At 42.8% G+C, this 15,407-nt stretch overlaps 1 protein-coding gene across 4 annotated transcripts in view; it reads left to right on the top strand.

Annotated features, from left to right (window-relative positions):
- RHOBTB2 (Rho related BTB domain containing 2) overlaps window positions 1–7,305 on the top strand; it is a 75,888-nt gene extending 68,583 nt beyond the window's left edge. For all 4 annotated transcript variants that reach the window (XM_089653402.1, XM_089653404.1, XM_089653403.1 and 1 more), the window contains one exon: window positions 2,079–7,305. In XM_089653402.1, the coding sequence (XP_089509528.1) occupies window positions 2,079–2,284 (206 nt within the window). In that variant the 3' untranslated portion in view covers window positions 2,285–7,305. The remainder of the gene's footprint in view (window positions 1–2,078) is intronic.
- The last annotated feature ends 8,102 nt before the right edge of the window (window positions 7,306–15,407 follow it).

The following is a 15,407-nucleotide window of genomic DNA, read 5'->3' as shown; positions in this document are numbered from 1 at the left end:
TCTGCATAGAAACCAATCAGCTTCTAGGTTTTAAGCAGGCCATACTTGGGTCGAATTCCGAATGATTTTTCAATCGAAAATCTAAAAAATCGTTTGTTCTGTAATCTGATGATTTTGAAAATTGCCCCACTAACCGAGCGAAAAATGGCCGATTTTTCTTAGGTCCGATTTTCCAATAAGAAATCGTTCGAAAATCAACCCATGTATGGCCGGCCTTATTGCCAAAGTTTAAATGAACAAGCTGAGGTTAGATGCTGATTGACTACCATGCACAGCTGCACCAGATTCTGAGTGAACCATTTTTTGTAAATCTACCTCATGCTGTATACATAGCATTGAATATATTAAGAGCAGACTGACTCCTGGTTCACATATATGCGGCCATGCGGGCCGCGTTTTGCGCGGGCACAAGAGCCCATTTATTTGAATGGACTCCCATGCCCCGGGACACGCAAGGAAGAAGTCCCTGCACTTCTTTGGAAACCGCAGCCCGTACGGGAACTTTTTGTGCCTGTTATCAAGACAGGATTATCAAAAATGTCTATAAGAGAGTGCAGTGTAAGAGCTTTCATTCACCACCTCAGCACATCATAGTAAGGAATACCCATCTCTTCAACTATTAACCTCCCTGGAGGTATTCCTGAGTGTAGCTCAGGGTTAACTTTCAGTACCAGCTACACTCGGGATTACTCTGCAGCGTTGCTCTGGGATCCCTTGAGCACTTACCTTGTCCTGCGGTCCTGTGCTGTCCCCCCTGCAGCGTCCCCGGCCATGTCATCTGGCTGATGCCAGCATCCGTTTTCCAGGTTCCGTTCCCTGCGAGCGTCAGGACATACGGGATGGGACGGGACGGAATCGGCGGGAATTTCAAAAATGTAAAAATTTGTCTTTCACTCAATACACTAAAATCTGATAGTATTATATTACTGTATCAAACCATTTCACATACATTTTGTCCCTAGTGCTTTGTCCTGTGCCCTGCCTGCATTTTTACCGTTCTTTCTGAGAAACGTCCATGGCGTCCAAAAAGCATCCCTTTAGGTCAAAATTGGTTTTAGATCAGCTAGAGAACAGCGATAGTAAATTAGAACCACTTGCAGAATTGAGTGATAATGATTCGCGGGGGGAAATTCGTCATCAGACACTGAAAACGATTTTGCGACTGAGCTCAGTAATGTGCGAACTTGGCGCTATATTTCAAATTTCAGTGTTTTTGGTTTAATTACATTATTGAATTAAATTTATTATTATATTATTATTTTTGATAATTATTTATTATATTATAATTTATGATTTCATGTTTCAAATTTTATCATACCCGGGATGTTTACTAGACTCTTGTTCAGACAGATTTCAGGGAGTTATTCCTAAGAATTACAGGCCTACAATAAAAAAACAACATATTTCCATTGGAAACAATGTACCGCTTTGAGCACAGAAATACTGACATAATCCGGCCGCTAGGGAGGTTAAGGCTCCATGCACACTGGGCATTTTAATAACGCTGGTAACGTTAGCTGTGTAAAGTCACGTTACAAATTTGAGTTTTTCAGTGTTTTTTAGCGTTTTTACATTAGCATTTCGCTGTTTTGCCGCATTTTTTCATGTGTTTTTTTCCAAAAAAATAAATAAAAATTTAGGGATCAAAAAAACGCCCAAAAAAAGTTTTGCCTGCGATTTACCGCATTTTTCAGCGTTAGAGCGTTTTTACAGCTTTTTACATATTGCCCAATGTTCTTTGGTTGCTATCTATCTGTCTATGGGAAAGTTTGTGCAGTTTGTGCTGGTTGTGCTGTAGGCTTGTTTTTACTGTCTGTGGGTAAATTTATTTCTACATCTTGTCAGTAGAACTAGTTAAGTTCAGGTGCATTAGATCCAGAGGCATTTGCCTCTCCTGTTTCCTGCCCTGTTTACCCCAGGAGAACACAGGCTACCTCTCTCGCAATGTGACATGGCAAAAAAAAAAAATCAAATGGAGTGATAGAAAGGAAACATGAAATGCATAAAAGGATATACTGTTTATATATAATCTGTATTGTATGTATGCTGCATTATTATATTTATTTTTTCTTCTTCAGAGAATCAGCAGATTCTGGAGGCTCAGCGGTGGCCCCCCGTATGGTACCTTAAGGAGGAAGATCACTTTCAGAGAGCTCAGAGAGAACGTGAGAAGGAGACAGCTCTGCACCAGAAGAGGCAGCCCAAGAGACGCTGGTTGTTTTGGAACAGCTCCAGTACAGGATCCCCAGCATCCTCTACTACTTCCTCCTCCGCGGTGGGTTAGGGCCTGTTACCGCGGCTCCATTATCTCCCTCTGGCAGCTATGAGTGCAAGCTAAGATGAGAGCGTGTATACCCTATGTCTAATTCTGAGTGATTGTGAACAATTGTTTCTCCTATCAAATACATAAGGACATTTATATAATACATATCTGGATTTAGCTAAAATAAGTCCTTATCTGTAAATAGGATGCCTGAGCAATGCAACCACAGCTAGGTTATCAGGAATGTTCTCCTTCTGATACATTTACATTATCTATATTACAACGTCACTTTTCCAAGATTAACTCAACTTGCACAGTATCATCACTTGTCCATAGACCGAAGTGGAAAAGGCAAGTCTCAATTAAACACATCTGATAAAAGCTGATCGTCCAACTGCTCCAGAAACATATTGTGGTTACAGATGACAGACAAAAAGCCTTAATTGCAGTTTAGCAGTATAAATCCTTATAGTATGATTCAAAATGTGATGAAGCTTAGGTTTTGGGGTGCCATTCTCCTTCATCAGATGTTCACCACTATACATTTTATCTTTTCAGCCCACAAACTATAGTGTTGAGTTATAATTCTATGGCAGTTAACTTGGTAAGATAACATTTTTCAGCATGACCAGTTTCACCTTATTCTTTTTTCTTTCACTTTATTCCCCTATGTAATTACAGAGATTTGTAGACCAAACGTTTCCGTTAGCTACTTTTTAAAAAATGTATAGTAGTGAGAGGGTCCTTTCAAATTGATTTGACTGGCAGATGCAGGTCACCTATCCAAATTGCAGCACGTGGGATTGTTTTTCAGCACACTGAAAAGCAGGACATCTTTGGGGTGAAGCTTGTTGAAAACATTTTGATGGAAAAGTGTGGTAGAATGATGCCAATGCATCAGAGGGAGCAGGGGTCAGCTGATGTAGGTAAAACTTCTAACTGAAAGCATTGTTACCTGAAACTCATATGGGGTTATCACTCAGTTATGGATATTTTTCCTTAAAAGGTCACCCCAAGAATGGTCAGCTGATTCGGACATCCTGAAATGGAACGTACTTGATATAGAGCCATCAGCCATCATTATAGAGGTTGATGATAAATGTCAGTCAATTAATTGCCCACACTACAGATCTTTTAAATAAAACCACACTTCGACCTATGATTATGGCTTAGCTTCCCATGTGGATGGTTGGTCACAACAGTTCTTTGTGCTAGCAAGTTGGTGCAGTCATAGGGTAGCGAAATTTGCATTCTAAAATAAGTCCCATGACATGTAATATGATTTATATATCACAGTTAAAGTTTTTATAATGGTGATCAAAGCCAAATATGCATGCAGCTTTCTTACTTCTGGCGATGGCTGTTGATATTTGATGTTTAATCCAAATATGAACAAGAGACTTATTGGTGTCATTTAAATCCATACTCTTATAAAAAAAGAAGGATCCAGACACCTGATCAATATTACTTTTCTTTTACAGCATTGATATTTGTATCTGAAGCTTAATTAAGACAACTCAGCTATGTTGAACGACAAAATAACAATACGAGGGCGCAAAGACCCAGTGCATTATGAACGTTTTTTAAAAAATGAGAAGTGCATAAAAACATACTAACAAAAGCCAAATGAATAAAGTCGAAAAATATAGCAGAACCCAAGTGACAATAAGGCAAAGATGTGGAAGTTTTTCATAAAGACCACCATAGCACCACTCAGACGCACATAATGATGCCTTTCGAGGAGCAAGCTCTCTTTCTCAGAGCATAGTCTATGCATGACAGTTTTAATAAAGGGAAAGTAAAGGTGTTATTTGCAGCAATGAATGTGATTTTTGTTTTCGGTGCCCAAACTGCAGCTGGAAAATGAAGTCCTGAATATGTTGATATGATACTAGTGGTTAGGTGTAAGGCTTGTCATTTACAGGGGCCTAGCCTGTGGCTTGTCCCAACCTGTCCTTTCTGTCACAAGGTGGCCCTTGTTTGGATTAAAGAGCCTTTTGGGACTTTCCCTTCATCAACAGCCACAGATTTCCATCCCTTCAGTAATACTAATACAGGGTTTCATGCACTCCTATCACTATAGGTGCATATCTATGTATATACATGTACAGCAAAATGTGTGTACAGAATAGTAAATGAAAAGTGTGGATGTGGATGGTACATACTGGCAGTGTTTCTTGACTTGTAAAGAATGCCTAGGTTGCATCCATGGATAGACAGAAATTAAGATATTATTTTAGTTTCTTTTACAGCAACATACAATACTCTGCAGAGCTTTCCAAAGTACCGGTCACAGTAGTCCTAGCCCTAGAGGATCTTATTTGTGCCCTTACACGTTGCCTTCCTGCATACCCACACAGTAGGGTAATTTGGGTGAAAGTGGAATGTATTCTGCTTGTATATTTTGGATGTTGTGATTAAACTGGAGAAAACACGCACACAGTTTTGATAAATGTACCCATTCCATGCAGATATTTTCCATATTGGAAATGATCCTAGGACCCTAGGACAGCAAGAGATGAGTGCCACCAGGTAACCAACATGGTGTTCTTATAATAACAGAAATTTTCATCCAATGGATCTCCATTGTTCCAAGATTCTAGATATAATTCTGTAACATGGCACATTGTTCATGTGTGATGAATGCACAGTGATCACTTGTTTCTTATTGGCATTATCTCCTTTTTATTGGTGATCACATAATTGTTACACATTCATAACATCCCAAGGACTGGCCATGATTTGGTAGCAAGCACAAGAATAGCTACACATCATGCAATTTTTTTTCATCAACAGGTAAATGCAATTTAATTTCAAACTTAAAGGACCTAGTTTCTAAATTTGACACTGGGTGACTCCCAACTTAACATGACAACCAAATTTAGGAAAGAGCTGTATTTTCAGTAGCATCCCAGACATCATCTGTATGGTGTCTGCTGTTTTAATATGTCTGTATGCTGTGATGGCCTTCAAACATTTACTGTCAGGTTAATTGACTCCTACCCAAAACTGTTCCTAATATATACATACTGTATGTGTGTATGGGTGTGATAGGACATGATTTAAGAAAATCTTACAAGCACAGTAAGTGGTTTCAGAAAAAGACTTTATATACAAAGGCAAGTCAAAACTTTGTCTCATTCACATTTAATATCTCCCCCATTGCTATGTGCTTGCTGAGGCTGTAGATTCAAAGCCTGGACTGAGTGATTCTTCTTCCAAATACTTTTCATCTGAAGAGATTATACTGAGGTATCTAAGGATGTTTGAGATTCTCTGTGGCAACACCAGGGGGTTTAATATTTATATAGTGCTTAAATCACTTGGTTGGTTGCTTGCAGTGCTCAGCTACAATGACATGATTGCATGATGTGGTAGATACAAGCATTGAAAGTTCTCACCAAAGATGTTTCATAAATGTGCAATTCTTGTACTTGCGATCATTTCCCCATTCCAGCATCACAGATTTACTCAGTGGATATACACCAGCAAATGACTAACAAAGTAAATATTTGTTCAGTGTAGTGCAATTTGTGCCATATAATATGACATAATTATGTTAATGGCGTCTTTATGAAAGGCCTTATTGCATTCCTGGGATTCCAGTCAAACTATTACTTACATGATGCAGGAATAAACCGTTTCTTGATGGTAGGACTTGCTGAGGTTGCCCTCACGTGGTTTAATCCAGCACTGATAACACAGTGGGTGGACACTGGTAGACTGAAGCACCATTTAGCGTCTCTCAAGCTCTGCCCAGAGAAGTCTCAGGCTCTGCCCAATCTTATATTGGGTCTTACTTCTTATGCTGCATTCTAAATAAATAACAGAAAATCCAGTGGAAAGTATGGAATGGACTATAGGTATTGGGAAGTCAATAGCATGTCTAGTGAAGCATTGAGCTGCATTCAGGGCTGGACAGAGGGCAGAGTCGGGACAAGGGGTGGGCAGAAGGGTGGCTGCCCTGGGTGCAATGGTTTTCTGTAGAGATGGGAGTGCCTTTCTTCTGTTAGAAGGTACAGGAGTAGTGACTTTGACAAGCGAATGACTGCTGGGCATAGGATCCCCTAAGCGTGCACATCATGAACCCAGGGCGCAGCTTGGTATATTTGCCCTGGGTGCCGAATGACCTTGTCCCAGCACTCACAGTGGGGAATTTGGCCTGGGCTGCATTTGCTACTCAAAAGCAGATTTACTTTGAAGCAGCTGATCTCTGTGCTTAGTACATATTGGCTGCCTAAGGCTTCATGTACACGAGCCTACTGGCCGCCACTGGGAAACAAAAATCGCAGCAAAAATGCGGTACCACGGTTTGCGCGGTTTGGCTCATTTTGGTTGGTGGTCAAACCTTTCCTATCCTTTCGCAATCAGGAGAGGGAGGTGTAACCTCATCTAAACGCGGCAGCTCTTAAACTCTGCTAAAAGCCTTTGTGTACATGGACACATTTTATGGAGTTGAGATTAGGAGCTGTGGCAAACAAATGCCAAACGCTCCTAAACGCGAGTTTAGCAGCTGCTGGTGTACATGAAGCCTAAAGCTGTCAATGAATACATCCAGATATCTCATTGCAGAATGGGAAGTGTGTTACTCAGGCATGGTTCAGCCTACTTGAATCCACCCGGAACAGAAATAACAGTTTGTAGTGGACTTACCCTTTAAGGATCTGTCTGCCCAGCATAGCTGAAAGGATATAGATGTATTATGTAACAGTGCAACAGAAATACATATACAGACAATGCAGTCTGCTTACTTCTTTGTTTTAGTCTTACAGGTCAGGTCCGCTCAGTATGTACCGATCTGGTGTATGAAACTCTGGGAATGTACATACCTCGAGTACAGTTAAGCTGTATGTGTGAGTGTGTTTGTTATAGTTTCTTTGCCTCCCTTGGAGTCAATGGCTGCTGTATCCGGGAGGGCTGCATCTATATAAATAAATATATATATAAAGGATATTGTATATTTTGGGTTACTTGGACTGATATTTCTGTTTACAGAAAGGCAATGTTTCCTTTTTTTTTAAATAAAGTTACAAACAACATCAGTTTATTTTCATTATTATTATATTTGTGAGTTGCATCTATGATGTACTGGTTATGGAGCTGAAATCTGAAGACCTGAGAAAAACTAAAGTGGTTGTAAACCCTTACCTATATCCAGTGAAGTGAATGGCCTCAGGTGATACACAGAGGTGAAGCAAATCCTCCTACATAAGCTGTACCTGTTTATCTGCAGTCCTGTACATCCTTTTAAGAGCGCTGAGAGGTGATTGGAGGGAAGGGATGCCCCCCACTTCACATCACACAGAAAACTGGAACCAAGCTGAGGCTGTCAAATACAGGCTGTGTGATCAGAGGAGGAAAAAGTGTTTCTAATGGGTTTTTTTTCATATCTATACACAAATGGGTTGCTTTTCATTTCTATTTTAAGACTCCATGCACACTGGCTTCAAAAAATGCAGCTCCTAGAGGAGTTTAGCGCTTTGCCTGTAGAAGCAGCTAATGCTATCCTATAAATAAAAACCACAAATAATAGTACAAACCCTTAAACACAATAATTAATTAATTGAATTATTCCACCACCGTGAATGTGCACAAATAATATGTCATTAATTAAAGGGATAAATAAACCCTCATAAAGTCCATTCACAAAAGTCCATATATATTCCAATATGATCCTCAATAAATGAAGTTATGATATCTTCCTTCACCAATGTGACATCCAGTGATTTAACACCCCATCAAAATACTCACTCACCAGATACTAGTGAAAAACCAGCATATCTGTATATAACCAGCACTCCACCACTGAGTTCCAGCTTATGGATATCCATAATACTCCACAGTAACCATGTAGATAAAAAAGACATTTGCCATAGTGCAAATAACGTTTTCAAATTTACAATAAATTCCCCCCTTAAAACTGCACTCACAATGAATGGTAATAAAAAAAGCATTTGTTACACAAGAGCACAGAGCGCTCAATCCAGCGTCTCACCAGCCTGCCTGCAACCAAGATGGTGTTCTTGCGATCACGTGGTCCGGAGCCCAGAATTGGCGTGCGTGGTGACATCACTGGATAGCCACGCTCTAACTCGTTTCGTCATACAACTTCTTCCGAGGGAGTGGCTAGCAATGTGAGGAGCGTGCTCTTAAGGAGCCACCTCTTTTTCGATTGGCCAAATTATAGAAACACCTGGGGCGTGAGTTAATGGTCTAAATGGCATTACTAATTGTAGAGACATCTGAAACAAGGCTATCAACTGCAATAACAATTAGAACACCTCACCATAACATCACAACAGCACCATCTTGTGTACAGATCACATATGACAATTCCACTAATAAATATATCCAGAAATACATCATAATAATATAAATTCCATCAAAATAATAAACGAATGAAAGGTGTCCACCTGTGTAAAGTCAAGAATACAGGCACACTGTGTACGTTTCCAAATTCCAACACAGCAACATACTGTATATAATACAGTATATACCTGCATATTCCAGTATCTTCGCTACATAACTGACCCACTAATGGGCACATAGGCCAACACAATTTCTCACCCATTTCCTTTCCATACTATCTTAGGAAAGCTGTTGGGTGGGGTGTGACCCTATCAGCAAAGAGGGCTGTAAGCTGTGTATGGGGTAGGTGTAATGGAGGTACATAGGGTACAGAAATAAGGGAGGCCAGCTGATATGTGAGCTACCAATACTCTGGCAAACTGCTGCAAGAACCTTGTTGCAAGTTACTTGAGACAGGAAGCAATCATAAAACAGCATGTAAACTCTGATATCCCACAGATGTCAAGAACGCAAGCCGATGACAGGAAGACCTTGTTTTGTAGAGGAGTAATGATGGAAGAGCTTATTTTGAGCAGCCCACAATGCCTCTGGCCACCACTAGATGGAGACTTCACCCAAAGTGGCTGGCCACACACATAGGTAAAAAAAAAACACGCAAATAAGAAAATACAAATAATTAAATAGAAAACCTCCGTATTCAGAATACTATTCCCACACTTGATCCAGAAGAAGGCAAAAACCTATATAAAGCATGATTCAATTTGATCAAGCAGGGGAAGAATAAATGACTAGGCTCTAACAAGCTCTAACAAGCAGGGCCCTCTGAATCCTCCAGTATTAATTTGTATTGTAATTGTACTGTCTGCCCTTATGTTGTAAAGTGCTGCATAAACTGTTGGCGTTATATAAATCCGGTATAATAATAATAATACCTCCTGATCTCACAGAAGACTATAAGATATTCCCTGGATCAGCAATTTTTGGTGTTATTACCTATCAATGTTAATATACAGTTATATTTTGTGTAATTAGGAATGCATGTTTTTTTAAAACAATCTACTGAGCTGCCTAGTGATGGTTTTTGGAATTCTGAAAGGAGTCTATTCCACATTTTCACAGCTCTTACTGTGAAGAAGCCTTTCCTCATGTGGAGGTTAAATCTTTTTTCTTTTAGGCAAAAAGAATGCCCCCTTGTCCTTTGAAATGACTTTAAAGTGAATAACTCAGCAAAAAGTTAATTACATGGACCACTTATGTATAAATACATGGTAATCATATTCCCCTTAAGTGGAAGTGAACCCTAATTTAAAAAAAATGGTCACCTGCAAGATAATTGCATAATGTGCTAGTATGCACTCCATACTAGCACATTATGACAGATGTACCTGTAAAATGAATTCCTCCAGTGGCACACTGTCACTACTGACAGGAATTCCATCTTCACTCAGTCTTCCTTCTGGGTCGGTGAGCAGGGAGAGGAGTGTGGAGTGTATGGCGGTGGGTAATATGTACAGGGAGAGGGGTGTATGGCAGTGGGTAGTATGTACAGGGAGAGGGGTGTATGGCAGTGGGTAGTATGTACAGGGAGAGGGGTGTATGGCGATGGGTAGTATGTACAGGGAGAGGGGTGTATGGCGGTGGGTAGTATGTACAGGGAGAGAGGTGTATGGCGATGGGTAGTATGTACAGGGAGAGGGGTGTATGGCGATGGGTATTATGTACAGGGAGAGGGGTGTATGGCGATGGGTAGTATGTACAGGGAGAGGAGTGTATGGCAATGGGTAGTATGTACAGGGAGAGGAGTGTATGGCGATGGGTAGTATGTACAGGGAGAGGGGTGTATGGCAATGGGTAGTATGTACAGGGAGAGAGGTGTATGGCGGTGGGTAGTATGTACAGGGAGAGAGGTGTATGGCGATGGGTAGTATGTACAGGGAGAGGGGTGTATGGCAATGGGTAGTATGTACAGGGAGAGGGGTGTATGGCGATGGGTAGTATGTACAGGGAGAGGGGTGTATGGCGGTGGGTAGTATGTACAGGGAGAGGGGTGTATGGCGGTGGGTAGTATGTACAGGGAGAGGGGTGTGGAGTGTATGGCGATGAATAGTATGTACAGGGAGAGGGGTGTATGGCGATGGGTAGTATGTACAGGGAGAGGGGTGTATGGCAATGGGTAGTATGTACAGGGAGAGGGGTGTATGGCGATGGGTAGTATGTACAGGGAGAGGAGTGTGGAGTGTATGGCGATGGGTAGTATGTACAGGGAGAGGGGTGTATGGCGAAGGGTAGTATGTACAGGGAGAGGAGTGTGGAGTGTATGGCGATGGGTAGTATGTACAGGGAGAGGGGTGTATGGCAATGGGTAGTATGTACAGGGAGAGGGGTGTATGGCGGTGGGTAGTATGTACAGGGAGAGGAGTGTGGAGTGTATGGCAGTGGGTAGTATGTACAGGGAGAGGAGTGTGGAGTGTATGGCAATGGGTAGTATGTACAGGGAGAGGGGTGTATGGCGGTAGGTAGTATGTACAGGGAGAGGAGTGCGGAATGTATGGCGGTGGGTAGTATGTACAGGCAGAGGGGTGTATGACGATGGGTAGTATGTACAGGGAGAGGAGTATGGAGTGTATGGCGGTGGGTAGTATGTACAGGGAGAGGGGTGTATGGCGGTGGGTAGTATGTACAGGGAGAGGAGTGCGGAATGTATGGCGGTGGGTAGTATGTACAGGCAGAGGGGTGTATGACGATGGGTAGTATGTACAGGGAGAGGAGTATGGAGTGTATGGCGGTGGGTAGCATGTACAGGGAGAGAAGTGCAGAGTGTATGGCGGTTGGTAGTATGTATAGGGAGAGGAATGCAGAGTGTATGGCGGTGGGTAGTATGTGCAGGATGGTGTCAGTAGGGCAGTAGATGGTGTCAGTAGATATAATTTTATGATTTTTTTTACAATTTAATGTTTATTATTTTTATAATTTTTTCAAAAAGCCTTTGGGTGGCCAGTGGATGGTGTGAGTAGAGCAATGGCGTAGGTGTCAGAATTGTGTCATTTTTATTACCGTATTTGCCGACGTATAAGACGACTGGGCGTATAAGACGACCCCCCTACTTTTCCTGCTAAAATGTAGTGTTTGGGCTATACTCGCCGTATAAGACTACCCCTCTTCCAGTGCACACCAGTGGGAGGAATAGTGCCCCATCATCGGTATCAGTGGGGGGAATAGTGCCCCATCATTGGTATCAGTGGGGGGAATAGTGTCCCATCATTAGTATCAGTGGGGGGAATGGTGCCCCATCATTGGTGTCAGTAGGAGGAATAGTGTCCCAACATTGGTGTCAGTGGGAGGAATGGTGTCCCATCATTGGTGTCAGTGGGGGGTGGAATAGTGCCCCATCGTTGGTGTCAGTGGGGGGTGGAATAGTGCCCCATCATTGGTGTCAGTGGGGGTGGAATAGTGCCCCATCGTTGGTGTCAGTGGGGGGTGGAATAGTGCCCCATCGTTGGTGTCAGTGGGGGGGGGAATAGTGCCCCATCGTTGGTGTCAGTGGGGGGGAGGAATAGTGCTCCATCGTTGGTGTCAGTGGGAGGAATAGTGCCCCATCATAGGTATCAGCGGGAGGAATAGTGCCCCATCATTGGTATCAGTGACACCAATGATGGGGCACTATTCCTCCCAATCACACTTGCTGACTCTGTTCTCGTATGGTGCTGCTGCAGCCAGCATATGTGGTTGCAGCAGCACCTCTACACTGACCACTTACCTGCTGGTCCTGCACTCGATTTTCACGCGGCCGCTCGGCTCCACCCTCTCGCCGGTGATTGGCCGCCTGTGTGCCTTTCCTGAGCTACAGTTCTGGCGGCCAATCGCTGGTGAGGAGGCGGAGCCGAGCAGCCGCGCGAACTCCAGTGGCCGAACTGAAGGCGCAGCCGCGCTTCCTGGACCGGATCGTCGTGGGACCGGAACCAGGTAAGAAATAGCCCCTGCCCACCCCTGTACTTAGTGTCCCTTCCGTTAGGGGAAGGGGGGGGGCGGCGGCGGCACCGCGCCGCCCCCCTAAAAAGTGTCATGTCATGTTATACCGGCGTATAAGACGACCCCCGACTTTTGAGACGATTTTTAAGGGGTAAAAAGTCGTCTTATACGCCGGCAAATACGGCGTAAGAATTTTTTACAATTTATTTTTGTATTATTTTTCACAATGATTTTGTGGGGGCAGTGGACAGTGTCAGTAGGGAGTGCACAGGGAGCACTAGTGTATGCTGGGCTATCATTAGAGTGGGATGAATAAACAGAACCTGTACCCCCTTCTATCAAGAGGAAAGAAGAATGGATGGAGGAAGGGAAGGAAGTAGAGGAAAGAGGGGAGGAAGTAACGGAAGGAGGGGAGGAAGGAAAGAAGAAAGGGGAGGGAGAGAATGGATGGAGGGAGGGAAGGAAGAAAGACGAGAGAGGGAAGGAAGAAAGGGGAGGAAGAGAAGGAAGGAAAAAAGGAGAGGGAAGGAAGGAAATGGATGGAGGAAGGAAGGAGGGGAGGAAGGAAGGAAGAAAAGGGAGATAATGGATGGAGGACGGAAGGAAATGAAAGGAGGGGAGGGAGGGAAGAATGAAGGTAGGGGATGGAGGAAGGGAGGGAATGGATGGAGGATGGAAGGAAGGGGAGGGAGGCAGAAGGAAGCAGAGGTACAGCGGAGGGACAATGACAAGCACCGACCTTCTTTTTTGTGAAGCATCTGTAAACCGCTGGAAGGAAAGAAGGAGAAGCAGCTTCCAGCTGCTTCACTAAAAGGGAGATCGGTGCTTGTCACTGTCCCTCCATTGCACTGATCATCTCCGACTTTGCTCCTGTGATACATGTCATCCATGGGTGCAGGCTGTGTGCAGTGAACCCCCCGCACCCATGGATGATATACCTCTGAACCTCCCACTGCCCAACGGCTCCATCTCCAGCAGCATGTAGCAAGACTGCCCACTGCCCGGGACCACAACTGCCCGGGACCACGACTCACTCAAAGGGGAGACTTCCTACTCCGATCCCCACACTGTCACCGGACCCCTCACGGGCCCCCTACTGACCCGGGGCCCTCGAGCAATGCCTGAATGGTCAGTCCGCCCCTGCTGCAGTTACAGAAAATTTAAGGGGACAATAAATGCAATCTCGCACAGATTAACAGTAACTTTAGAACCAGGCACACAGACACTGGTAACACAAAGCACAAATCTCCCTGGAAATATGAATAATTAGCTTAGTACCAGAAGCCACTTATTAATTTTAAAACGCAATAACCCAAAGTGGGCAGTGCATAAAAATATGTACAAAGAAAAAGATTACAGAAATACAAAAAAGAAAATACAACACAAAGAACCTACATTTAGTCAGGTGCTTGACTAAGAATGGAGAGTGAGAGAAACACTGGCTGTGCAGCACTCCATTGTGGGACCTGTAGTCCAGAAGAGGGAAACTCTACTGTAATCAAGAGCTTTTGAAATGTATTTCCCAGAGAGAGATTGCCAGGAGTGAGAGACAGAGCTACATTTTCTCAGGCAGTACAGGACACAGCTTGCTTTTTTCCATGAGGGAGACTAGAGAGTGCACATGGTTGACCAATGTGCATCATCATTGCTGCATAACAGTGGCTTGATGGGATCCAGAGTGCTGAGTCCAGATGTGTCGACAGCCAGAGTTACCTGGGTGCAGAGCAGAGAATGGACTGGATGGTGAGCTGCAATATCCCTGAGATGCTGATGTGGGGATTTACTATGTGCTGCTAGCGAGAGAGACTGAGCCCTTTAGAAACTGACCATACAGCCAAGCCATATAGTAGCCTTGAATGCTGCCTGAAGGCTTGACTGGGATGATTCTTATGTGCACCAATGGTACAACTGTGCCCCAACACTAACCGGCGGGTTAGTTATTAGATTTACTGCAGTTATTAATTTTAAATATTTATCATTAAATGTAATATATTCTAAAGTCCACACTAGAAGTGATAATTGTATAAAGTTATGTGTGTATTTGTCGCAAAGATGCCTTAAGTGACTTCTCCACACCTTCCTCCATTTCTCTCTTTATTCTCCCATATTCTTTTTTGTTACATAGTTAGTCTGGCTGAAAAAACAAAAAACAAAAGTCCATCCAGTTCAACCATAAAAAAATTTAAAAAGTTATAAGCCTATACCCACATTTGATCCAGAGGAAGGCAAAAAAACCCCAGCAAAGCATGAATCTTTGTAATCTTTTTCATTTCTCTCTGCAGCCTGGACAAAGCTATTAATGCATATGTGGGAATATAGAACAAATGATTCTTGTAAATGGTCTTGCATTACTCTGTACTTATCCCTCTTGATTATAAATTATAAATGAAGATCAATTTTTTATATACTGTGTCTCAAATTATTGATTGATGAAATTTTTTTTTTTTTTGTTATCACAATCTTTGTCTCAGATAGTATGTGCTGCCCTTCAACTACCAATGAGATTCTGAGTTCTCACAGTATGGGAGAAGGAAAGGAAGAATCTGATTGGTCGATGTAGAGACAATTTATCCCTTGTGCACGTTCAATAATGATGGTAAATGTATTTGCTAAGCTGAGGTTCACCTACACTGATTGTTAATATTGACATAGAAAGTTAATGAGCTACTTAGAAGGCTACAGTGTGAAAGTCAGTGGCGGGTGAAAACTGCTGTGCCGTGCAGTTTACCCACAATAAAATATATGACGTTTCTCTAATTACAGGTACTTTCGTTTTGGGCCGGTTCACACCATGCCCGCATCTGCATTTGCAGTCTTCAGTGGGTGTCAATAAGTTAATGTCATCCCAAATGCAGTGCATTTGCCT

This window comes from Staurois parvus, unplaced genomic scaffold, assembly GCF_062004578.1.
Source record: "Staurois parvus isolate SC_StPar_1 unplaced genomic scaffold, SC_StPar_1.0 ptg000710l, whole genome shotgun sequence".
In the NCBI taxonomy this organism is placed as follows: Eukaryota; Metazoa; Chordata; class Amphibia; order Anura; family Ranidae; genus Staurois; species Staurois parvus.
The sequence above is the reverse complement of the archived record's forward strand: the minus strand, read 5'-3'. Positions and strand labels throughout refer to the sequence as shown.